This window comes from Leptopilina boulardi, unplaced genomic scaffold (assembly GCF_019393585.1).
Source record: "Leptopilina boulardi isolate dan_hultmark-lab unplaced genomic scaffold, ZJU_Lbou_2.1 LbouV2_302, whole genome shotgun sequence".
Lineage (NCBI taxonomy): Eukaryota > Metazoa > Arthropoda > Insecta > Hymenoptera > Figitidae > Leptopilina > Leptopilina boulardi.
The window spans coordinates 223,871-251,751 of NW_026137866.1; the positions used below are offsets into that span (position 1 = coordinate 223,871).

At 24.7% G+C, this 27,881-nt stretch overlaps 1 protein-coding gene across 13 annotated transcripts in view; it reads left to right on the forward strand.

Moving 5' to 3' along the window:
• The window catches only part of LOC127282734 (cAMP-specific 3',5'-cyclic phosphodiesterase), a 262,846-nt gene that overhangs the window by 141,106 nt on the left and 93,859 nt on the right, over positions 1-27,881 (forward strand). For 4 of the 13 annotated variants that reach the window (XM_051307183.1, XM_051307184.1, XM_051307185.1 and 1 more), the window contains exon 1: positions 9,143-9,501. The exons of 7 other annotated variants lie outside the window; for them this stretch is intronic. Coding sequence is in view for 1 of the 6 variants with exons in the window: in XM_051307196.1 (XP_051163153.1) it covers positions 5,563-5,651 (89 nt within the window). In the remaining 5 variants the exon portion in view is untranslated. Of the gene's footprint in view, positions 1-5,519; positions 5,652-9,142; positions 9,502-27,881 lie in introns of those variants that run through there. 2 more of the 13 variants (XM_051307196.1, XM_051307186.1) reach the window with 2 other exon arrangements.

Sequence of the window (27,881 nt, forward strand, 5' to 3'; positions counted from 1 at the left end):
TATTTGCATAATGGTCGAACCTAGAGCGTGAATTTTCATGTAACACACACAAATATAGAACAAAACATACAACTGTTCCAACTTTTATGGTATATATCTATATCTAGTTATATAGATTTTGTAATTTTATCTCATCCCTGATACAAAACTTCATACTATCAGTGCACATTGTATTGGAGATTGAATTAATTGTCCATAAATTTTGTCAATTCTGTTAATGTAACCATAAAGCGGATATTGAATAGAATATATTCAAAGGGTTTAATTTAATTCTTCTTAATATAAAACTGATACTATTATTACTGATAATGTATTCTGATTGTGAGATTTGACATTATATTAAATATTTTTAAGTTACATTAAAAAAAAAAAATAATTACACTGAAAAATAAAATTTGATTTAATCGACTATTATCAAAATAACATTCACTTGAATTAAATATATAATAATTTTTGTATTTGAAACAATAATTATCTACCAAAAATTGACAGTGTTCATTACACTAGTACTGCGTCAATTTTTGATTGGATAGTAATTTTTTGTTTGTTGCACCAACGGTTCTAAAGTAGCAAAAAATATATGTGGATCAGATGGAAAAAAAGTCTCATTTATTCCTCAAAGAGTGCAATTTAGATTACTGTAAGTGATGAGGTCTTTTATCTAGCGATGTGTGGTCCATTCCATCTTCGGCGAGGTAAAATGCTTCCTGTAAAAGTTTTCGAATACCTCTTGATGCACGTGACATAAAAGCGTTTGGCATTTCAAACGAGTTGAGTTGGAAAAGAAATTTATAAAAGAAGTGTAAAATATTGTCGAATCAGTAAAGGTATCATCTTAGAAAGGAAATATATCTTGTCATATATGTGAAACCACCTGACGCTCAACATTTGAAATACACTTGTATGTATCTCAAATATATAATAAGAGAAGAAAAATAAATAGTTGTTTTTTCTGATAATTTATATTTAATTTGTATAAATATTATTTGTAAAATATTTTATGTTCAATATTTGGATTTTTTTATTTTATTAAGATAGGCGTCTTATTTATATTATATACAGTAATTGTGCATTTACATGAACTTTTAATGATATTGAAATATTGATTTACCTGGTCTTTTGAAATTTTCCGCGATAACATTACATTTTCGATATTGGCAAAATTAAATTACGAAGCTTTCATTTATTAATGATTATTATGAATCTCCATGATGAATGTGATTGTTATTAATTATAACTCTTTTTAAAAAATAAAAATAACTGATATTTTACATATATAGAATAAAAATGTAAATTAATTTAATTTTATAGAAATTAAAAATTTACGTTTTTCTGGATTTATAATTAATTACTGTGAATTAATTAATTGCTTTAAATATTTATTAATTTAAAAGTAAAAATGAAATAAAATAATAAATTGATCGCGCAAATAATAAATTGAAAATATTTTTGTTTTTTACACAAACAAAGGGAATATTGAAACTTGTTTATCACGAAATCATCATAATTATTTTCACAAAATTAGTATTGAATTAGTTACCATTTTATTTATGAAAAAAAAATCAATTTTCATCAATATGCATAATGAAACTAACTTTAACATAAATTAACTTATTATACTGTCATTAACTTGTGTATTAGTCTTTCATAAAAGTAAAAGTTAAAATTAGCTCGGACGTTGCAGGTCAGTCACACGAGTTAAAATTACGTACGCTAACTAGAATCGAAGCATGTAAAGTTAAATTTACGTTCATTGAATTTATCGTTGATTAAAATTTTGAAATAAAAAGTGAAGCATTTTAAATATAAATGTTATTGTATAGAAAAAAATTTATATGGCTGACAAATAGTTAATAATAATAATTGCTTTTTTGTTGTAATTTTCAATATTTTACAGTTTGATAAGTATACTTCATTTTGAAAAAACATATATTTTTTAAAAAGGCAATTTTTTAAATTTAAATATTGAATAGTGAATTTCAAAAACAATTTTTTCGAAATAACACCAAACAGCGTTAGTTAACAAACAATTTTGTTAGTTAACGAAAAAAGTTTTAAAAAAAATTTTCTTCAATAAAATATTTTATTGGCAAAAAAAATTATATTTTTATACATTACGCAAGAAATTTTGTCGCAGTATAAAAAAAAGTGAAACATAATTTTATATGGTAATATTCATTTTTATCAACAAATTAATGGTTTGAGTCTGAAGTGGAATAAAGTCTCATAAACTTTTGTAGAGATGGCGTAGCAGAAAATTCCGGTTACCGACATTGGGTATCGCTATACAGAATCTCTATTTTGTATATAACAGTTCAGAATTTCAGATATAATTTCAAAATGATTTTTCTTTTTTTATCGAAACTAGAGCAGAGCCCTTTTAAAAGTTTATTATTCTAATCAGATCATTATAGTTGACTATCATAATATATGATATACGCACTTTAGTGAGTCAGCATCAAATATGACTTGAAATTTATATTAATTTATAATTTAAAATCCCCTTTTAAAAGAGCACTCAAACAATTTTCAATCATAAATTTAAACGACATTAAAAAGCATTTTAAAAGTCATGAGAACGAACTGTTAAGTAGGTGTGAATTTCTCATGAGTTTTATTCGAGGTTTAATATTTTATATCAACACTGTTATTAATGAAGTCACAGGTGTTTATAAAATATTATAGACTGGAAAATGGACTTCAAAAATGTTTGCAAAATTGAAAAATTGTCTGACAACAATTTATCACTGTTTTTGACCTTAAAAAAAATATTTTGTTGAGATTTATTTTTATTATTATTACGTTTCAATAAAAATAATTTACTTATTAAATTTTTATTAAAATCATTAAAAAGGAATAAATATGTAATTTTATTTTTATGAATGGAAATTTTCTTATCCACATTTGTAGAAAATATGTTTTTGTCAATTTGGATCACATCTCTCCCTTTTACAAAAAACAGTGATTCATATTTTCATATATTATATTTTCTCATTGTCATGACATATATGTTTGTTTTTTGTACTATATATATACAATTTTATTTTATGTGCAATTTCATTTTAAAAAAAAACTTTTCGTTAGATTATATAAAGAGAAATATATCGCAGGAAATGTTATAGACTTGAGTATGATAAATTTATTTTGCATACTTGAACAACGGCCAATTGGAATTTTCGTTTTGATATTGAGAACCTCGTGCGCAATGTCAAAAATGACATCAACAACATTGGTAGTTACTGGAAAATGCTTTGAAAAAGAAAATTCACATTTTAAAACACTTTTTCGTGGAAAATAAAAATTGAAGTTGTCAATTATTTTCTTCGAGATATTTTTTATTAAAAAAAAAGAAATCTCAATAAAATAAAAAATATGATTTTTTGGCGTTTAAAAAATAAAAAGGTGAAAATTATTATGATTTTTTGGCGTTTAAAAAATAAAAAGGTGAAAATTATTATTATTTTTTCTTTTTATGAAAAAATAATATTTATTTGATAATAGATCAAATAAACAGTAATTAATTAGTTAATAGTAATTAAATAGTAGATTAATTAGTAATAAAATAAATTTTCTTTGTATTTATTTTTAATTCTTTTTATTTTTCCATTAATTTAATATTACAATTTTAAAATAATATATATTCTTTTGTTTCAGGTGAGTCTATTTCCATTTTCTCTTGTCGAAACTTTCGCACTGTAAGTAAAAATTAATATAATTAATTTATAAAAATATATTTAAATTGCCCAAAAAAAAATTTTTTAATGGCGTAGAAAAAATTGACTTTTGGAAAAATGATCGATTTCTGAAAAATTTTTTTCTTGGTGAATATGACGAATGCACCTGGTATATGTTTATAAGTTTCTTATGCCACGATGTATATGAAAGTATTTTGAAATGCTTGTAAACGATGCGAGCTATTTCTTATATACGAGGTCTGAGTGGGCGAAAGGGTTTCGGATAAGAGGTGGTAGCTTGGGTGATTTCAATCCAAGATGTGAAATATACATCATGCTTATTTTGGCAAAACAAACGTTTTAAAGAAAAAGCCGAGTTTATCGATACTCTGTGTAACCAATAAAAAAAATGTCTTTTTTTTATTGAATTGCTATTTTTCTTTCTGCTATTACAATATATAGCTTGAAAATACAAAAAATACTTGAAAAACAAAACGGTATTTAATAATAAATTCTTTTGAAATGAAATCACATTTCTAAATAAACAATATTGTAATAAATTTTTCGAAAACATGATTTTAATCGGTAGTATTTTAAAAATATCATTTTTTTAATTTACTGAATTTGTTCTTTTCTTCTAAATTGTCCCATTATTTCAAATTTAATTCGGAAAAAAAACGTTAGTTATTTTATTCATCAAATGGTATTTATAGATTTTAATATATTAGAACTATGAATATATCAGAATTCCAATCATTTTTAGTTTGGTGATAAATTGTAGTCGACAATGTCAAGAGAAAATTATGTTTGAGTTCAATTTCCTGTAGAGTGATTTTAATTACCTGGAATTTATGGCAGAAATTTGGATTTACTCCAGATTCGTGTTTAGAATTTTCGCCAATTTCCGATATAGGGGGAACTTTTGAAAAAAATGAAGATATTGACTATAAATGCTTTTACCATCAAAAATCGTAAATTTAGAAATTGGCAAAAAAAAAAAAAATTAGATTGGGTTTGATTTACTACACACTGAAAAAAAAATTTATTTGATTCAAATACAGGTGTATTTGGTTATTATCAAATAAATATTTACTTGAATCAAATATTTCTTATTTGAATAAAATATTTCTTATTTGAATCAAATATATAATATTTGAATCAAATATTTCAGTATTTGATGCAAATACCATTTATTTGATTCAAATAAGAAATATTTGATTCAAGTAAATATGTATTTGATAATAACCAAATACACCGGTATTTGAATCAAATAAATTTTTTTTCCAGTGCAATATTATTAATAAATAATAATATAATAAATATTAGTGCTCACTGATGGTTCAAAATTGCCATTTCAAATTTTTGGGGTTCAAACACGTTGACGAGAATTCTCGATCACCAATTGCGTTGTCATTTCGTATTCTGAGAATAAAATCCCTCGAGTCTTTTGTCATTTATTTATTTATTTATTAAATATTAATTTTGTATATAAATTTCCTCGGGAGAAAATAATCGAATAAAATGACGTTTGCTTTGAGAAAAGCAAGGGTGTTCAAAATAATCCGAGTTGCTCTATAAATACAATACGACATTCAGTTCTGTGTGGCGCGTCGCGATGTTCAGTCGTTCTTTAAAATATATATATATAAACTATATCACGTTTCAAAAGTAATGCAAACACATTGTCTTTAATATGGTCCATAATAAAATCATCAACCCTTGTGTCACGTGGTGCTTTCAAAACAAACAATTCAGAAAATAGTCTCAGCAGTGTGAAAGTATTTTCAAATGATTTATATAGTGTAAGTGAATAAAGTGTTATGTTTTTTTAAAGTGGATTTATAAGTGGAAATTAAATTAATGTTCGGGAAGTAATTAAAGTTTCACGATGGAAAAATTAAGTCTCGCTGAAGTGTCGCGGAGAAAAGAAAAAAGACGTCGTAGAGGGTGGACTGTTGTTGTTGGACCGGAAATTCGGTGAGTTTATTAAAGACGATTTTTTTTTTATCTGATGACATTTTTGATATATTTTATGAAACGAAAGAAGAATTTTTTGAAATGAAAATAATTTTTGAATAAGCGCTAATCGCCGGGTTGTTACTGAAACAAATATCGTTTTTGATATTGAACGCTTCTGTCGGTAAATGTGAAAATCATTGTGTCCGATTGTTCACATCAAAGTAGCGTGTCGCCATCTTTCCGAGATAAATTTCAACTGTTTATAATATTTTTAAATGTAAACAATATATTTATTTTACTTTTTCAATTTTTAAAAAATTTATTGTGTTTTACTTTTTTAATACTTTTTTCTTCTTTCGAATTAGTATTTTATTTTACAATTTATTTATTTTTTAACTAGGAATTATATTATTTATCTATATTTATATTAAGAAACAATATAAATAAATTCAAAAATATTTATTGATAATATTAATAACAATTTTTTTTTTACTATTTTTTAAAAAAATCGAGTGAATGAAATCGAATCTATATTTTGTTGTAGATATTTTTAAAAGTCAATACGAATTTCAGAGGGCAAAAACTTCAATCTATTTCGGGATAAAAGGACACTTATAGACCTTTGTAATTTATATTTTTTCGCCTTCAGCGAAAGCTCTCAATTTGTAAGGTTCGTTTCTCAAAATGCTCCCATGGGAGTTTGCCATATATGTCTTTTTACTCTTATATGACACGTGCATTAAAAAAAAAGATAATTAAACTATAAAAAATCACGTAACAAAATCAATTTTTAATTTATAATAATAAATTATTTTTTTAATTTATAATAATCGTGAATTATTTTTATAATAAAAATTGACAAATTCATTTTAATTTTTAAATAATCTTTATTAATGATAATGAAATTAAAATTTGTTCTTTTGATAATTATTTTAATTATCTACTTTTTATTTGCAGAAAAAAGAGTGCTTGCGTGCATTCTAATTTCTTTCATAAATTTTTATGAAATTGTTTATTTTATTTTATCGCTTAAATTTATTTTACCAAAAGAATTTTTTTTAGCCACTTAAAAAAAATGTTTGCAAAAAAATTAAATTTAGTTAAATTTCAAAGCCATTTAAAAAATTCTTTTGGTAAATGGAAACTTGCAAATTGAAGTTGAAAATGATTGACAAATCACTGCGGGAATGTGTTATATTTCCAGGATCCCTTAATTAAAATGTTTCAAAATATTATACACGATGAAGAAAAATCTTTGTCATTACTTTTAACACATGGCCCTTGTTAATTTTGAAGATCTTTTATTTTTTTGCCAGCAATTTTTTAACATTTCGGGTCGCTTGGCGAATGAGGTCAAAGAATATTGTCAGAGAAAAGATGTGAAAATATAAATTTTTTTTTTTCACTGCTTGAATCATAGTACTCACAAAATTAATATATGTAAAAAAAGAATTTTCTTAAAAAAAATGAGAAATCACATATTAGTTTTTTGAAAATTAAATTATGTTTCAATTTTCTTAAGAGGGTAAATTTTGAAAATATAGTACAACATATATAATTTTCATTCTCGAAAATGAATTTCGTTTTCATTTCTTCTTTATCCTTTTATTTTAGAAAAAAAGTGTTGCTTCCATGTGAGTATAATACAAAAAATTCATTTTCTTTATAATTTTCAAAAATAAATAATTTTTAACGAAAATTTGAATTCATGGATTTAGCATATTTCTCGTAATTTTCATTGACTCTTTTATTATTTTCGACTTGACTCATGTAGCATAACGGACATTGAAAGATTTCTTGGCTCTGCTTCTCTAATTATAAATGAAGATTTAAAGATTTCCTTAAACTCCAATTAAAATACAACTAAAATTAATGATAATATTTCTTTAATTAATTTAAAACAATTTCTTCAGCCAAAAATAACTCCCATTTCATGTACAAAAAAAAAATTGTTTTAAAATGTAAAAATTGTTCTCTGTTCCAAATAAAATCCTCAAAAGTCATCAACTGGCAATATTCCAATTAACAAAAAAAAGAAGGAAAGAAATGAAACAACTTTACACTCGAATAAATATTTCAACAGATAGAAATTTTATAATTTTGGGAAAAAAATTATTTTGTAAGAAATGTGTGTAATATTATTTAAATCTTTTTTGAATATGAAATAAAAATAATGGAATAAAAAATTATTATTCTGAAAAAATTTTTATTATCTGAGAATAATAATGTATTTTATTAAAAATTATCTCTTATCTTTCAATGTTATCACGATTTACATTCTCGTGTATTTTGTTTATACATTATTACATCTTACTTAAGCGCTTCAATTACTAGGTAAATTTAATTTACAAAGAAAATTTTTCAGATTAGTATTTCCGTTCTTCTCATGTAAATTTTCATAAAAATTTTGAAATCTCAATCTTTAGACAAAAAAAAAATAATTTTTATTAGATACAAAAACTTATCTTTCTTATTTTAAAGATATTGTACACATTTTTTGCACTTTAATAAACTTATATAATGATTGTTGATACTATATTAATACTAATTGTTAATTATGATAGATTATATTGCAATTGAGATTTTTATTTTCAATAATAAAAAAATTAGCCGCAATTATTAAAATTTTTTTTGTTAAATATAATAAAGTAATTATTAATTAAAAAAGTAATACAGAATTGAAAAATAGAAAGACAGACGAGACAAAAATAAAATAGAATTTCCTTGTTGAATGTTAAACACCTTCAGAAACTATTTAGTATTCCAGAAAACTGATTTTCTAACTTCCAGAGTAATAATTTTCATGCAAAAGTTGAGTATTTTCATTCAAAAGTTGCCAACTTTTCTATATATGTAAGCTGCTAATTGAAATAATATTTTATGAAATTTATTCACTGAATATTAATATTAATATTTAATAATAATGTTGATAATTTTTAATTAACGACTTGTGAGGGAATATATAGGGGTCGTGAGTTTGATTCTCGGTACGTTTGAAAAAAAAATTTATTTAATTCAAATCGCTTAGTTGACTATTATAAAAATAAATATTTACTTGAACCAAATAATGTTTATTTGAATTAAATAAACTATATTTAGACAACCGAATTTCTGTATTTGGAACAAATACCATTTAATTGACTCAAATAATATTTAATTAGATATTTTTTCATTTAATTCAAATAAAATTTATTTGGTTCAAGTAAATATTTATTTATATTTAAATTTAATTTAATTCGTTCAAATAACCGATTATTTAAATGAAATAAATTTTTTTAGTTTAGTTTAGAGTGATAAAAATTTCTTTCTTCTTGAAAAATTTTCTCGAGATTTTGTGAATTTTAACCAAATAGCATTCATCATTAGCCGAATATTAGTTTGACTTGCATCAAATGTGTCATTTGAGTTGACAAGACCTTTCGCCATGCTCGAATGCTCGATGCAAGCAGAGAGAGCATGCCCGACAGAAGGCAAGCATGTTGGAGTGTAGGGCAGATGCTCAGTCCAATAGCACTCGCGATGTCGTTCGGATGTCCCTTCCGGTTCTCAAAAAACAAAAAAAAAATTTGCCTACCGGTCTTTTATTCCAATAATTATTTCTAAATAAATCGCGCCCACCTTTTCGAATTGTTTTGGAATATTTTCTATTTTTTTTTCTTCTTTTCTTATTGTTACAGTGAAACCATATTAAAAAAAAAATAAAAACACAGTGCATTCTGTTATAAAAATATAAAATTTAATATAATCAATGCAAGAGAAACCATTGTGAGCGCAGTGAATCTGTGACATTGTTCCCAATGGTCTCCTTATTGCCTTTCACTCTACTCTGTGCAGATTTTTATTAGCTGGTCCATATAATAATCTACCGGTAAGAATTTTTTTTTTATAAATTTATTAATCGAGCTTCGCGTTTCTTGCATTTTTTATTTTTTGCCATTTTTTTTTTTATGTAACATTGGTATGTTATGTAATATGTATGTGATTATTTTTTTATAATTTTCTTTCATATTTTGTATAAAAAAAATAATTTAATTTTGCTTCTATACATAAATTATATATCTAAAAGAATTGTTTATGATAAAGAAAATATTTGTTTACAAAAGTTTCTTTGATCAAAAATAAATTTTCTTTGACACAAAGTTACTTTTGTAAAGGTAAATAAAAATGTTTCATTAAGAACTATTTTTGTTAAATTTAAATTCAGGCCAAATTTTTCTAGAATTAAATTTATTTAAAAAATAATTGTTTTTATCAAATAAAATGAATTTTTTGAAATAAATAAATAATAGGATAAAAAATATTTCCTTTATTTTTCTCGTTGCAATATATAAAAAATATGTTACGTGTATATAAATATTTTTATATAATATTAAACATAAATATACCATGTTTTTTGTAAAAACAAGCAAATTTTCTTTAAAATATTTTATTTAGTTATTCGTATATTTTTTTAAAAAAAATATTTTCCTTATATTAAACAATGGAATGTTTAATGTAAATATTATTAAAATGCTTTTTTCCCGTATTGAAAAATGAGTAAAACAAGAGTGATTCAGTTAAGAATATTCAATAAAAAAAAAAGTTTTTATATTTAAAAAAAAAATAGAATATGGAAATATAATATGAGAATTTTTTTTTTTTGTTATCTCCATTTATTTGTAAAATATGGTAGCACTGATAAAATATTCAGGGGAAATTTATCAAATTTGAGAGAAACAGGAAATTGTCAATGTTTTTACATTTTTTTTTTAATATTTAAATTTTATTTGTTTGTATAATTAATTAATTTGTTTGTATAATTAATTTAATATTCTCTGAAATATATTTTTAAAATACAGAAAATTTCATTCAAAAATTTTAAATTATTAAAGTTATCAATATTTCAAATTTAATAAATTATTATTATTTTAATATAAATTTAAATTGAAAGGAAAATTAAATTAAAATTCTTATATTTTCAAAGACTTAAAATTAAAATTTCTATAATTCTTTTCAATATTTTCTCTTTTTTTTTTAATTACCTACTTTAGATTTTTTCATTTCGATTTCATTTTCTTCGAAATTTTTTTTCGACGATCTTTCATTTCTTTGTAATCTTCCTTTTGAAGATAATCTTCGTATTCTTGATGAAAAAACGGTAATTTAAGCATTTATTGAGTTAATAACTTATTCTTTGCTATAGGTAAATCAAATTTTTTTTATTTAGAATTAGAATTTTTGGATAAATAAATAATAATTAAATAAAAAGTAGTGATATCTTCAAAGTTAAATATAAATATATTTTAAATATTTTATCACATTTTTTTCATTATGTTTAATTTTCTAAAAATTGATTTTTAATTTACATTTTACCTTCTTTTTATCTTCTTTATAAATTATTGTTACAAATTCACTGAGTCATTTCTATGAAGTAGGTTTTTTTTTTTGTTGAAATTTCTCCCAAATTTTCTCTTCAATTTTCCTTCAATTAATTAATGTAAAATATTCGTAAAAATGCCAATTATGTATCGTTAACCGTACACCTGAGAAAAATGCAGTAGAGTTGTTAACCTCGAGCTAAAAACGTGGTACACGAGCCAAGTTTAATATTTACGACGAACATAGTATTTTTACTATAATATAATGTTTCCTTATAAAGGCACGTGTTCACTTTTTTCAGAGCGAGGCCGTTAGATGGTTATAATTTTTTTTTTATTTTCATCTGATACAATTATAAAATTCATCTATTTAATTTGTTCAATACGGAAAAAAGCTAAAGAAGTTTTCACTTTGTTAAATTCAATGCAAGAATTGCGAACGCTCGATAAAAAAAATTTTATTTCAAATGCTTGGAGTCGAATTCAAGGAGGTAGAAAAATTAAAAAATAAAAATATAATTGTTATCTTATATGCAGAAACATTATTTTTAAGGATTTCCCGGTTGGTAAAATCGTGTGTATAAAATTTTTTTTAAAGTGCTCTCTTTTTTTTCAAACCAGTAATTACATTAAAGCATAAATGACGTAGTGTTTAAAGTACCCACTCGCGCTTCAAAAAGCGTAATATTCAATTATAATTGAATAGGATTAAATGAAAAATTGTGCTTACTCATATTAATGAAATTGGAATATGTATTTATGCAAAAAAAATCCATTGATAAGAATAGCAGCTTTTACAATTATGAAAGTTGGACATTAACCTTTTACCTGTGCGAGAGAGAGAGAGAGGAGAGAGACTTTTTTCCACGACATAATAGCTTTATTGTTTATTGCCATTTCCTCGCTTCAGAGGAACTAAAGGTCATTCCTTTGAGCTTATGTAATAAGCTTCTGATATTTTTTTACATAGTGAAAAAATGCATAAAATCGATTACTAATATTTGGATTATTTCTATACTTTCTTTCTTTTTTTTCGTTATTTTTTTGCATTCATTATTTCTTTTTTTATTATTTATTTTTCTTCTCGTTTTGCTTTCTTATATATTCTTATAATTCTTTTTAGAAAATGGAGGACATATCATAAATATTCAATTGAGGGTATTTAAAATGCCAAGTTTGACAAAAATATTTACCTAACGAAAGAAAAATCAGCATTTAGATAGGTAACGTTTGTCGTGAAGGTTTTTTTTTCTTTTTTTTGTTTTGTTGAAAAAAATGAAACTCTCTTTGAGACTGTGAAAGCAGTTGAATAAATGGAAAAAGCTCGATAAGAAACAAAACAAAAGATGGTTTATAAGATCAAAAGAAATTTTCTGCTCGTACAAATATTGAATAATTGCACTAAAATATAAAACGCAAAGTTATTTAGCCTAATTTTACATAAGCAAATTAATTCTTTTATCATTTTTGAATATAGTTAAAACATTTAAAATTTACATTTAAATGTTTCTAAAAATTTTAATAATTGTTTTTATTTATATTTTAAAAATAATTATTTTCTTATTAATTTATTTATTTCACATTATAATACAAATAAATAATTTTTTATATTATTTTTTTTGTACTTTTATAGACTGGGGAAAAAATTGAATAGAACAGTTAGAATTTACACCTAATTGACAAAAGCAATTTTACACAGTGAAATATGTTGTCTAGAATTTGAAAAGATTTGTGCGACACGCAAATCGAACTGGCACTAAAAAGAATTCCGTGCCAACTGTGTAAATACTTCTTGTTCTTCTAGGTCGACCTTTGTCGAATGAACCTGTGAGCTAAAAATGAGAAATCTTTAGCTCGCGACTCGAAAGAAAATTTAAGAGCTTCGTAATTTTATTTGAAATGATCCGAAATGACACTTTTAGAGTAATTTTAACTATAACGAATATTAACAGGAATGTTGAGAGATTTGGTATTTCATATTTCATTTTCATTTTTGAATATATTTGACGAAGAAAAAAAGTTGAAATTATTTTCAAATATTTATTGTTTTTTTTTTAATTTAATTTTTTTAAAGCCGTTATGCAAAAGTGAACGATAACGCATTCCATATAAATACATTTACATTTAGAGATCCTTGAAATTTGATCTTTATCGCACTTGACTGCAATTCCCTTATCGCGTTTCGAGGTTTCATCAATTAGAATTTTTCTTTGTATCAAAAATTCCATTGGAATTTTATTTTAATTACTCCAAATTTGTTGCTTTTTCTATAGAAAAATTTCCCAATTAAAATATAATGATAATTTTTCAGCTGATGAAATTAAATTTTTTTTAATAATTTGTATTTTCTTTTTAGAAATTTTTTCTTCTGACGCAAAAAAATTATAAAATTAGATGTTGTTGTTGGAAATAATTTTCTAAAACTTGTTATATCAGTGCAATTATTTGCTTCCGGCGTTTCAGGGCAAAATTCCGAATCCCCTCGTTGAAAACGAAATGATATTTTCACTTCAATGATGAAGATTGAAACACGAATCGATTTATTTCAGTACTTTCTAGTCAAGTCACTTTTTCATATATACAGAATCATATACACTTGCGTCGAACCTGCAATCGTGAAAACACTTTCATTGAGGGCTACAAAAAATTAATGAACAAAAAAAAATGAAAAATAAACCCCCTAAAATTTCTGCCCCAATTACAAAATAAAAAATCATTTGTGCTATGAATTTCAAAAAATTTCTATCCATATTAAATATAGAAAAATCATTTGAAAATTGGAAAAAATTAATATTGAATTCACACTAATTTAAATGTATCAAGTTGATACCAAAAATATCAAATTGATACGAATTTTTATATTAATTTGATATTTTTGATATCAATTTGATACTTTTAAATTAGTGTGTTTGGAGAAGGAAGAAAGGAATTCGTTTTTCGAAAAATTGTATTAGGAATAAATTTTCGCAAGTATTTGAAAAATTCTAAAATTAGAAAAAGGAATTTAGAAAAACAGGAAATCGAAAATTGAATACAATTTATTAAAAAAATTTTGTTAATTTAAGATTTGGTTCAAAAGTCTCTTTGATAGTTGCAAATGAGGGCAGCGAGGTCATTTTTCCTTTTAACAAAGTTTTGTGTCGATATTTGTATAGGTATGTGTATATGTATATAGAAACTTTTTGGTTGAGAAACGAAAGGGTAGCAATTCGTGTAATGAAACAATTGACCGAAAAGCTGCCGGTTAAGTAATTTTCAACATGAATCACACACACACAGATCTAGAGGAATTCTAAACTAGAAAATGAGTTTCTAGCATTTGCATGTTCGCTTTTCTAATCAAATAGTTTGAAAATTGAGTAAGGAAATTTTGCCTGAAGCTCACACAGAAAGCAAGACATCAAGATCCGAAGCCTGAAAATGATAGAGAGTTTGCTTGGTAGTATAGTCAGAGCTTTTGATCGCTTGATCACCATACCGTAAGATGTTTTCCCCGAGGGAAAATTCTTATACGGCATGAAGCTTTAGATACTTTTCTCAGGTTATATAGAAAGCAAGAGATGAAAGAGTTATACCGTAGGATGTTTTTCTAAAATAAAAATAAAAAAAAAAAAAAACAGAAACCGACCACCGACTAAATAAATTGAACAAAAATATTAAACAGGGTTTATTTTTAAAAACTTTGTAATACACTTTTCCGCTGTATCATATATAGCAGTTTCCTTAATTAAATTAAAGCTTTTTTCATAACCAATAAAATTCTCCCATTCTATTCAAAATTTATTTCTTTATTTCAAAATTTTAAATACAAAAATAATTTGCAATACTTTTAATATTTAAAAAAATTTTATTTTTATCAATTAACTGGGATATAAATTTGAAATTTATTGTTTTATTAAGTAGAAAAAATTGTTTTTTGTGGTTGAAAATCCAATTAATTGTTGGCAAGTTCATTTGCTGTCATTTTGATTTAATTAACTTGCTTTTGATAAAACTTTATTAACGTGTCTGTAACGTATATATATGTCATAGAAAGTTAAACGTTCAATTCGAAAATAAAAGCCGTTCTGATAACTGCTAATAATAATTAATTATTATTTAATATAAATAATTTATGTTTGGAAAATTTTCCAAAAATATACAGGCTTAGGTTTTAGGCTCGTTGAAGTGTAAATAAATAAATAAAGAATTGTTTAAATATTATTATACTTATTACTAAATCGATTTTTTATTTCAGATAACTAAAATTTAGAAAATGATTTGCCAAGTTAACAAATAAATAAATAAAAAAACAGTGCCATTAGAAAATCAGTTGAATTGATTTTTCCTGAATAATTCTTTCAGAGTGACAGTTTTGAAATGGGACTTGAACGAAAGTGGTTCAAGTTTTTCTTTAAAGTTCATGAATAAATTTTTTAAAAGCCTTTAACATCTCTCTGATGTATGAAATATTTATCGAAGAGATTACAGATACATAAAGTATATGAATTTTTTATATTATTATAGGGAGTCTATAGAAACTTGTTCTTTGAACATTAGCAAAAAAAGTTTCGTTTCGTCAAATAATGATAATTTATTATTAATTATTTCATCTATATTTATGTTGAAGAAATAATTAATAGTGACATTTCAAATGGTTCTTCTTTTAAATAATAAATACTTTATTTTCTATTTTATTTATTTAAATATTCTTTATTTATTTATTTAAAAATATTTTTATCTATTTATGAAAATTTCGACAATTGTTTCTTGATAAAGTTAGAATAGAGAATTTCACACTCGTCATTATGTTGAGAGCGTTAAAAATCAAAGAAAATTAATTCTTTTCGGAATGTTGTCTTTTTCTCTACACGGGACGGTTTCATTAAGTGATTTTCTCATCTCGTAACATTTCCTTGTCAGGCGATCACGAGAGCGACTTGAGTGCAAATTATGGCAATCGATCCAATTACGGTTAGGCGTGGAAACAACTTTTTTTCTTCGTGCATCGATATCCCAAAAAAAAGAAGGTGTAAAATCAAAACCGCCAATTTCTCCATAGAAAATCGTTAACTTTTTTTTATTTTTTTTTAATTAATATTCTTCGCAATGCGAACTTTGTAATCATTATCTTTTCCAAATTCCTGTTTTCTATTATTTAATTTATTTCTTATTTACCATAAAATATGTAAATACATTTTTTTTTAATTGGCTTAAATAAAAATAGTTTCAAACAAATTAAATAGCATGTGAAAAAAAAGAATCAACATATATAAACAATATTGGAACAAAATGAAAAAAATAAAATGACAAAACAATCACTGAAACGAGAATACAAGTTGGTACTTTGTTGAGTGAATTGAAAAAAATTATTACGCGAAATTCATGAAAAAAGCGCTTCTTTGCTTTGTCAGGCGAAAATCGTAATTTACTGAGCGGCGCACGTTTTAATTAAAAAAAAAATTTTTTTTTTATTTTACATCGCCATGAGAGAATATCTCGTGTCGAGATGAATAATTCAGTTTGTAAGATGAAAGCTTACATTCAGGAAGACGTGGGAAAGATGTAAGCTGCCAACTAGGGAATCGAAAAAAATATTCTTGTTAATTATTTATCAAACCATGATTGAAGAACAGTTTCCCTCAGGTTTTCCTCACGTATTTTTTATTATAGTCATAAAAATTTCAATTCAATAGAAAAATAAATTACAATTTGCATTTTTATATTTTTATTATCCGGAAAATAGATAAATATTGTTTTTTTTTATGATCGAAAAAATTCGCGTAAAAATCCGTAATAAATTACACTTTTTTTGGCATATACGAGAACCGTGCTTATTATTAAATGAGTGAAATTTTGTTTCGAGAATATATATTAATATTCATGTAAGTTGAAGCATTTTCTAGTTAAGTGATGAGAAATATCGATCAATAAATTCCACACTGTCTGTCATTGCAATGAATAATAATTTTCGCCTAGATGGAGAGTGCTTTGTCTATATTAAGTACTTCGTCGAGTGCGTTCAACTCATAAACGATTAATGTTATCATAATTCCACAGGGGGTTATCAGGAATTTTCATTTCACCTCTGTAAATGAAAACTAGAATCTGAGAAAATTTCTTTTCAAATTATTTTAAAATTTTTCCTCGGTAGAAAAAATCAGCTTAAAGGGAAACAAAAAACCTAACAAAAATAGAAATAGAGGGAAAAAAATAGAAAAATAAATTTTAATTTTAAAATGCAGGAAAAGTGGAAAATTGAATTAGAATTTAAATTAAATTGTTTTATGCCACTTATATAATTATCTTCATTTAGAGAATAAAGAATAAAAATAGAGATAAAAAATTTTTTTTAAAATTGTTATAGAATTTTAATTAAAAAAAATAACCGAGTGTTTTTTTAAAGCCACTTATGTAATTGGCCTTATTTAGAAGAGGAGTTTATGTTCTGGCTTCTTTCTTTCTTTTTTTTTTTCTTATCGGTTGACATTATTTTTCAAAGTGAAACATTAGGACACGTGCGATATCAGCTGACTCCTCTTATGTACGATTTCACGAATAAAAAATGAACTTCTGTTCATATAAAGTAGCTTATGTAAACCAAAAAAAATTCCTCATTTTTTATTTGACATTATTCAGGGAGTTTTATTATATTTAAACGATCAACTAATTTTGATGACCACGCGATTTTTTTTTATATTTTTCACCTATGAAAGTAAGAAAAAAATTATTTAAACAAAAAAAAAAATTGTATAAGAAACAAAGAAAACTGACAATTGTGAGCAATTTTGTTACAAAACTTGATTCAAAAATAATAAACACATTGTGTTGGCAGTAATAATAAATGTGCTCACGGTCGACGTAAGAACGTAATAAATACTTGAATATTTACGTAATGACCAATAATTTAACAACTGTCAATTATCCGTATGAAATGAACGTATTAGTCATAAAAACAAATTTCAATAGTTTTCACAAAAGTCCTCTAAACAAGCGTTAAAATATATTAACTTGTTCTGTAAATAAAAAAACTGAAAATTTTTACTAATTTCAATCTAAAACTTTAGTAGAAAAAAATATTACTATTTTTTTTTAGTAAAGTTTTAGTAAAATATTATTTGATTTAGTAATATTAGTAATTTTATTTAGTAATTTTATTTTACTAAATTTTTTGTGAAAAATGACTAAAAATTAGTAAAAATTTGCAAATAATGTAAATGAATTTTGATTTTTAAAATAATATCGTAAAATTGAGAAATTATAAAGTAAAATATATTTGAGTGAGGTTTGCATTATGATGCTGTATATGTAATAGCTTTTTCCAAAGAATACATCAATATAAAATATACACCACGTTAGGTTTCTCTTTCACAAAGCTCTCTTTTACAAGCTTTTATCGTTTGCTGATCGAGAATCGTGTTTGTTTGTGAGTTCTCATCCCACAAAGTGAAACAAAATACTACAACTGACATGGCATATATATGTCATATATTAATATATATATATATATATCTATATATCGCCATATGTCTAGTATCCCTTGCTACTATGTCACATTTATTTTTTTATTTTTTAAAGTTACTTAAATCTCTCTTCCAATCATGTGGCAATTTTAGCAAACATGGCTTCACATCTTTTATTTTTATACCCCTTTCCATCGCAATTGCGCGCTTACTTTAAAAATTCTAAATAATATTGTCAGCAATTTTTTGTTTGTTCAATACTTTATTATATTGTATTGAAAATTTCAATTTATATTAATAATTAAGTGCTTAATTAATAACACTAAAAAATTATTTATTATTTGACATTATCAAATGAATTTCTGTGTTTTAAACAAAATTTTATTTAATTGACTTAAATAAAAAATTGTTTCAATGATCCATTAAATTTTTTCGAATAGAGAGACTAATTTTAGTGGAAAATACTTTTCTTCGTTAAAAAGAAAAAAAATAAACATTTTTTCTTACTTTCACTTAACAAGATATTTTATATCTCAAAGAAGAATATAACAAGTGTAGCATCTCCAGGCTAACAGCTTCGTAATAATTTTTTTTTTTATTTTTCTCTAAAAACTTTCATGTGTAAGCGATAAACAGAACGTGTGTAAAAGAATTTTTGTTTGTTTTCCATTTTTCCATCAAGATTCGCGAGAGAAAAAAAATTTTCATTCTCTATTCTTCATTATCTTGATATTTTTTTTGGAAGAAATTTTTTTTTAATATATTAATGGAGTCATATATATATATATAGGTATAAAATACAATCCGTAGAGAGTTGATGAAAATTCAAAAATGCGAGCATAAAAATAAAATGAAATTTCGCCATACTTTGTAACCCTTTCTTCAATCTATATCTCACCTTTCTTATATACATGTTGTGCACTTTTGAAAATAAGAAAATGTCTTATGTATACCTTTTTCAGTTTCGTAAAAGTTGATTACCGACATTGACGGTAGTTGAGATAAGAATTTTCTCGTCTTTTCTCGTTTCGATCGCTACACCAGCTTTGGGGACAAATACTAACGCGCTTAGGGAAAAGGATACGCTTACAATATTCATGAAATAACTATACTCGATCCGTGTATTTTATACATATGGGTGCTTTCACACTCTGTCTTTACCTTGTTTTATGGTTTGCTTTAAAAAAAAAACCCCAAGTAAACGATCTGTCTAATGTTTTTACAAATCAGATTATTTATCGTTCAAGTATTAGTAAAACTTTTGATATGATAATTTAAAAAATTTTCAAATTAAAATTTTTTAAAATTAAAAACATTTAAACTTAAAAATCATAATTTTTAATTAAAAATTTAAAAGTTCTTAACTACTGATACTGTTTCATTAATTTAAAAATGTCTGACTGAAATTGACTTTTACTACTGACCAACTTTCCTTCACTATTCACACTAAACGTACAAAAATTCACGTCCGATTAAATCAAAAAGTAATATTTTTATTAAAAATTATTCAAAATTTTGAAACATTTTGACATTATTAATTATTATTAACATACTTTTGAAAATAATTTAATAATAATAATTTCTCAACTGTAATTTCATTTTTCTCCAGTGAATATATTATCGAATATATAATAGTGTACAAATTGATAAAACAATTGCACTTGAAAGCGTTGGTAAAAAAACAGAGAGAGAGACAAACGTTATCTTATAAATCAAAACTTTTCGCTGGGAAAAGTCAAGATTTATGTTTCCGTTTCTTCCACTTTTCTCTACTGTCAGCTTAAGTCAGTTAAACAAATGTCTAGGTGTTTGATTCATATCTCGCTCAGTTATTGGTGTTTTTCATAAATTTTACAAATTTTATTTTTATTCTCTTATCATGATCATAAAAAAATTTAATGTTTATAAATTAGTTACTAAAAAAAATACTTTAAAAAAATGCATTTTTTTAAAATACATTTTGAACTAGACGAAAATTTATATTTTTGATAAATAAAGCTTCATCAAGAGGAACTTAAAAGTGCATTTCACGAATTATGTTGGATAATGTGAAGATAATAAATGTCCACGCTTTAGAGATTTTGAAGGAAAGCAAACAAGACATAGAATTAAGTTAGCTCTTAATTTACAAACTTGTTTAAGTTGAAATTTCACAGTTGTCCTTCCATAATTCAGGATTTAAAGTCTCACGAAGAATACTAATTAAAACTTTTGACCTTCTCTTTAGAGTTTATATAACGATATTGAACTGTCTAAAACTGAATTAGATAAAATTTTTCCATGTGAATTAGTCACTGATTTTTTTAAACTTTGAATTAATTAATTAGTAGAATAATTTCCCCACTCATTTGCAGGAAGAAAAAGCAAATAAAATTATTATTTAAAATTATTATACTAATTCACTATAGAGAAAGAATTGCGAAACTAAGGAAAATATCATCAATATCGATTTCTCTTTCTCTCTCTTTTTTTTCTCTTCATTACTTGATTCTCACATTCTTTCCACATTGATGCTACGTTTTCACGAAACAAACTAATTGAATTTTATATCCATGAGAAGTCCTGTATTTTCATCCTCGCATTCAACTTTGATGAGTGAGTTCTGCATCATCAACAATAAAATTTGAAGACAGTATATTCCTCCGAAAATTTATTTTTTATAAAATTATTAAAAAGATGGATTAAAAAATTGATTAATTATTACATTTATATTTTTACATATAATTTGTATTGTTAAATAAATTATTAACAGAAACTCGAATCGCGATTCTAATAAAAGAATTTTGCCAGCTTTTCAGGGTTGAGATCTCTTTTAAATTGAGAATGGATTTTGATATTCATTTTATAAACTCGAACTCAGCAAGTTGTTTAGGTATGACGTTTCCCATTCTGAATTTAAGTACTTCACTTGAAGATAAAGCCCCTTTCAGAATTTCGTAAACCTCCACAGGAATCAATACACCCGTCCCTCAATTTCAATACCTGCGAGAACTGTGCCATTTTCAGCTTAAGTCACTTAACTTCCAATTCCTTTTGGTATTCAAAATAAACTTTGATGGTTTCAGTCATTTAAAATTTAAATTAGCAGCACTGTGAAATTTCTTTATTTTCCAATAAGCTCGCGAGATTATAAATTTAATCTTTGATAAATATAAAGAAAACAGTGAAATTATTTTAAAAATTAAATTGTGAATTTTTAAAATCAATTGCAATTTTTAATAGGGTCAAAATTTTTTCATAGAATTTTTTTTAGCTATAACATTGTCTGGTGGAAAAAAAAATGACATTGTTTGTAATGTACACTTGGACTTGAAGTGTCATTCATATATGCAATTGCAGCTTCTCTTAAACTGTTATCGATAGTATTTTTGGATTGGTGCCAAGTTCCACAGAATCGTTAGATATCGTCGTACCCTTGGTACCATTACCGCACTGCACCGTATCAATATATTTGTACATTTAATATGGAAACTTCTCGCCAAACTAACACTGAGAATTGAAATTATCCTTTCGCCTCTTTTAAAATATAAATTCAAAATTAAAAATTCTATTTAAAATTGGTTTTGTTTTAATTTCTCTCAGCTTCATTTAAATCAACTTTTAAATCACGATTTTAAAAGCGTTTAATATTTTTTTTTTAAACATATTTTTAAAAATTTACATTTTTCATATTTAATTTTTATGGGTCATTTTATATGAAGCGGACAACTTTTTTTTTTTAATTTAAGTAAATACTACAATTTTATTAAAAATCCACACCTATTTACCTTCGTTTAATTTTCAATAAAATTGTAATGAAAAATATACCAAGATGTTGGCTTTACATGAAATGCTCCATATTTCAATTTTAAAATTCATCTTTTTAGTGACGAATATTGACATTTTATCCAAAGTTATTTACATTTTAAAAAATTTAAACATGAATTTTTAAAGTATTTATTAAAAAATTTTATGTCAAAACTATCAATATTTAAAAATGTATCGATTCATTTATTTGAGAAATACAAAATTATTTACGTTTTAAAAATTAAGATACCTTTTTTTCATAATTTTAGTTAAAATTTGTTCTGATAAAAAAAAGTTATATTCAAACTTTCTTACTCTTTAAATTTGAATTAGTAAAAATTTTATTATTTCATTAAGTAAAATTTTTTTCTGTTCACAGCGAGTGATAATTAAGTTCAGTTTAATTGACTATAATTTGCATCTTTTGCACGAATTTATTAATTAGAAAACCGAGAAGAAATTAATTTACTTTTTTTTCCCTGCACAAATTTCTTTATAATTACCTCAATCCGTTTGTTTTTTTTTATGGTGCCACTTACTCTGTTCATTTCACAGTATATATCTGAATAATGTTTGATTTGTCACTTGGGAATTTATGAACAGTTTTAATCAATACGTATGTACACATGTTTGTATTTTTAGTTAAATTTTGCCATTTCGGTTTTAAATCACAATTTATTAACTAATTAATGAATAAATGTGTATGTAACTATTAATTAGTTGTAAACTTGTAATTCCTCGTAATTAGTACTTATTAATAATTCGTTATTATTGCTTATAATTAATTACTGGTTTTAATTAATTATAATAATTAATTATTTATTACAAATAACTATAATTAATTATTTAATATAAATAACGATTTTTTCTACTCACTGATTACTTGTAATTACTGATCCGATTTCAATTAGTTAATTAGTTGTAATTAGCGATTTTCCGTAATTACAAATTTTTTCAGAAAATTTCATTCAAATTTTTCTGTAAAATTAACCGATCAATTTGGTAAATTTAATTATACATAATAGTAGCTGCATACCAAGTCTGGTAAAGTTCGTTTGAATTTTTTTTTCGGAAAATTTTATTTATAATAAAAATATTTTTGCAGAGAATAAATCATATAGATTGAATTATAATCTGTGAAATTTTCTCAATTTTTTTTTATATATATATGTATAAAAACCGCTTATATTTTTCGTTAGTGTAGCGTGGAAGATTGTGAAAGAGTATATATAAAAGATGAAAAAGAGAGAGAGAAAGATCAGTGACGTCATATCCGCAGATTCCTTTTTCTGGTCCTCTTAAAGCCCAAGGCTCACATTTTTCAGATATATGAGATAAGCACACTATGTTGTGGCAAACAGGGATTATTGATTTAATATAGAAAGCCATGTAGAATATGTTTCCTATACTGAGTTTTGGCTGTTCATCTTTATCTCAAGCGTATTTCATATGAAAAAGAATCTTATCTATTCGAAAAAATTTTTTTTTTTTACATTCTGTTCATATTATTTTTACACATTTTTAACGTAACTTTTACATACTATATTTGGTTTTGTACATATTTTATATTTTCCAGTTTAAATTTATTCCATTACATTCATTTTTATAAATTTCTGGTTTTTTTTTAAACTTTTTGTTGAGAAAGTAAAAAAGAAATTTTAGAATAGATAATTGGGACAATTCGTATAAAAACCAGTTTTTTAGAGTAAATTAAAAAAAAATGTGTCATTATTTTTTTGTTTTCGAAAAAATTATATTTTTAACTTTTTTAAAAAGTTTTTTTCTTTTGTGAATAGATAATGTGCTCTTGAAATTTATAGAGTTCAACTATAATTATACTGTTGCACTTGACAAATATTCATCCATGAAAATATTTCATATTTATGAAATGTATATCTTTAATTAATTAGAGTTTCCGTAAACAAGGTGGCCTCGAGGTTTTTGATAGAATAGGTAAATGAAATAAAAGAAGCTCTCCCGTAAAACAGATGTATTCATTTCCTACTCGTTATTTTTTGCTTTTACTTGCAACATATATATATATATATATATATATATACAATATTATAACATCGAAATGAGAAAATTCTGTTGGTGAGTGAAATAGAAGATTTAAGTACCAATTCCACTTTTTAATTTCTTGAAAAATATATTTAAAAAATGACAACTATTGTTTAATAATAATAATAATGATAAAGATGACAATACTAATACAATTAATAGTAATAAAAAAATAAAATAATAAGGGAATTTTTCATTGAGAATAGTTGAATCTTTATTACTGGTAATAACTTTTTAACGATAGGTGAATAAATGTTAAATCTTGGTTTGATTATGTTCGTAAAAAATGTTGTAATAACTTTGAATAAATTATAGAGTTGGTAATATCAAGATATTAATTGAAATGTATGGCTACGCTTCTTGTCATAATTTTCAATTTTATTGATCAAATCGTAAAGAGAGGAAACAATGAGCTCGTTAAATATATTTGTTAATAAAAGAATGAAAAAAAAAAAAAATATCCATGAATCAAACTGTCATATTTCAGGAAAGTTACAAATTATTCGATATGGGTTTATCAATTGACAGTTGAATACACTTACAAAACAATTGAGCAAACTATTGAATATAGTTGTCAAATAAATAAGTTTCTGGATTTTCCTTCAACTATTATTAGAATATTAATTAATTATTTATTATTCCTTATTAATTAATTAATATTCATAAATAATTAATTAATTATTATTCATTAATAATTATTAAATAACAATAAAGAAAAAGTTCTGTTTCATAATTTTAGAATATATAGCTCAAATTGAACTACTATATGAATTAAATGTAAAATTCGCAACTTGCGATGTGTTATTTAAGTTTTGCTTCAAGTTATTAATCAGCAGTAGCTGACTTCTAGTTTATAATGAGGAAATACACGCCAAGCTTAATTAACATTAAGCCTAGAAATTTTGAGTAAAATTCGTCACGTGCCTATCGATCCTTGAAATTTATCAGGAGATTCGCCTTCTCATATCAACCCGATAATAATTAAATTGCTATTATCAAAATCAAGTCTGTTCACACGCACATGTTTTAAAGTAAATAAATAATTCTACAGTTAGAAAAAAATTTATATTTTTTTTAGATTAATTTTTTAATTTTGTATCAATTATTATTATTAATTTTTTTTTTAAATTAAGAATATTGAACTTTACATTAACTCTCTTGCACAGTAAGTGACCTTTGTTTAGTTAGTGGACAAAATTAACGATACTAAACTAGGAAAATTGCACTTACAGCGCTGTACCGTAAAATGGATTTTATTAGTTTATTATGACAAAAGACTTTGTGTTAGTTACACTGACATTAAGGAGAATATTCTTTGAGAAATTAAAAACGAGCCTCTTTTGTACCAAAATACAAAATTAAGAAAATTTTAATATAATTAAAAAATATAATTTTTAATAAAAACTTTTAAGAAAATATTTACGGTATCTTTAGTAAAATGTTAAAAAAAAATTCACTCAATCTTCGTGTAAAATCCAGTTCTAAGTAGTTTTAATCTTACAGTTCAATATTGAGAGAGAGTTTTAGATCGTGGGCAGATCATTTACCAAATCCTTGCCAAGTTTCGAGGGGTTTCTCACTTAGAATTCCAAAGGATTCATTTCGGAAGAATCCCACAGGGAATCCCAAATGATTTCCAATGATTCCCATGGATAATTTTCAGAATGAGAATATAAACCCCTCGCCAAGTTTCTTATCTTGTTTTCCAATTTCAATGGTTATAGAGATTTACTTCGATCTGTCAGTGTTGGATTTATATTTTTCATTACCGCATCTCTAATTTTTACCTGAAAACCATTTTTTTTATTTTGGTCTTTTTTTCTATTTTTATCTATCAGTATTAAACAATTTTTCTTTAAATATTTTTTTTCTCTTCTAGGTTGCAATGAAAAAAAAATATTTTAAAAACTCGTGATTTTTATCGGCTCTGATTTTGAGAATAAATTTCGTTACATCTATTTCGTCATCAAGCTATTTTCCGCAATATAACGTTTTCCTATAATGAGGTAAACTTTAAACTCTCTCGTAAATAACATGAAACTTTTTGACAATTTTTTGTGTGTGTGTAGGAGTGAATAGCACGTGCAACTCATTATATGTAGCGTAGGCAGATGGGGGATAATATTTCGAGAAGATATTATGGACATAAAATGAGTCATAAAAAGAGTGTCTCGAGAATAGGTGTATTGTTATGTAATTGATGTCACATTCTAGAATATTGCCTGTCAGACTTTATAACGACCTCTTTTGCTGGATTAATTATTGCTCAATTTAGATGAAAGTCAATTCTTGTTGCCATCTTCATTCATCGTTTTGCGATCGTAATGTGATTCGCAGTAACGCTGACACGCTTGACCCAGAACTCAGGCAATCTGGGGTAACCCAGCTGCTTTTCCGAAAATCGATAAGACTATTAAATCATCGAGCATCACCCACGTTGTGGTTAGAAGCTTATTAAAACTACCGATGAAGGTAATAGTGGATAAACGATTGGAGAACAATTTAAATTTTCATCCCTGCAATTTGATCCTCTTTTAATCACAATGTGTGAGAGTGTATTCCATCGATGCTGTAAATAAAAATTCTTTCTTTTCATTTATCTCGTACTTTCCGATTTGTAAATTAATTCAATTATTACTAAATAAATACATTATTTCCTTTTTAATTATTTCAATCATTATTTATAATGAATCTCATTTCGAAAATATCAAATTAAAATTTCCTCGCGAATATAACGAAAATAAATTCATTCTGAATGCAATTTTTTAATTCTAATTTTAAAAATTGGAGAAATTAAACAGAAAAATATCTACTGTATAGATGAACTGGATTAATAAATATATAGAACTTTGGAATTATTTGAAAGTAACAAAGAAACTTTTTTTTTATATAACGGTAGTTTTGTAACTTTTTCAATCGCTTGGGGAAATAAATTGGAGAAAGAAAACTCAATTTGTAACAAGTTGTAGAAAGCTATAATTCGCGTAAGTTTTTTTTTGTATATGTGTCTTGGTCATTCAAGTTTGGTGACTGTGATACCCGCACACTATCTGCAACGGAAACAGACCAGCTATCCATTTCATTTGGTGAACAAGGTTAATATGCTACTGGTTATTCATATGTTCTTCAACGACATGAATTTCACGAAAGCAGGTGACCCTTTCTTATATTGACCGCTTGTGATACACTTCATGACGCAATCATTAACGTAAATAAAATTCAAAATCAAAAATTCTTTTCACCCTAAATTAGAATTTCTATATTTTTGTTTTTTTTTATTGCATTTGTAATTGTATGTTTTGAGAAACATAAATTTCCGTTTGGTTTACAGTGGTGTGTCCTTGTTCATTTCCGAATGAGACCGCAACGCGGTTTAACTAAATGGGGACAAATTAATTTTGAGGATATTGATTCTCATTTTGCCCTGGCACTTTAAAGTCATATTAGTGCAAGTTCAAACAGTGAAATTAACAGCGATTCCGATATAACTGAATGACCAAATGAAACTCAAAATTAATCAAGCGAATTGGTTATCTAGTTTACTAACAGTTTAACTCCTCTTTAGTTAACCTTAATGGTATCGTTTGCTTCAAAATTAGTAC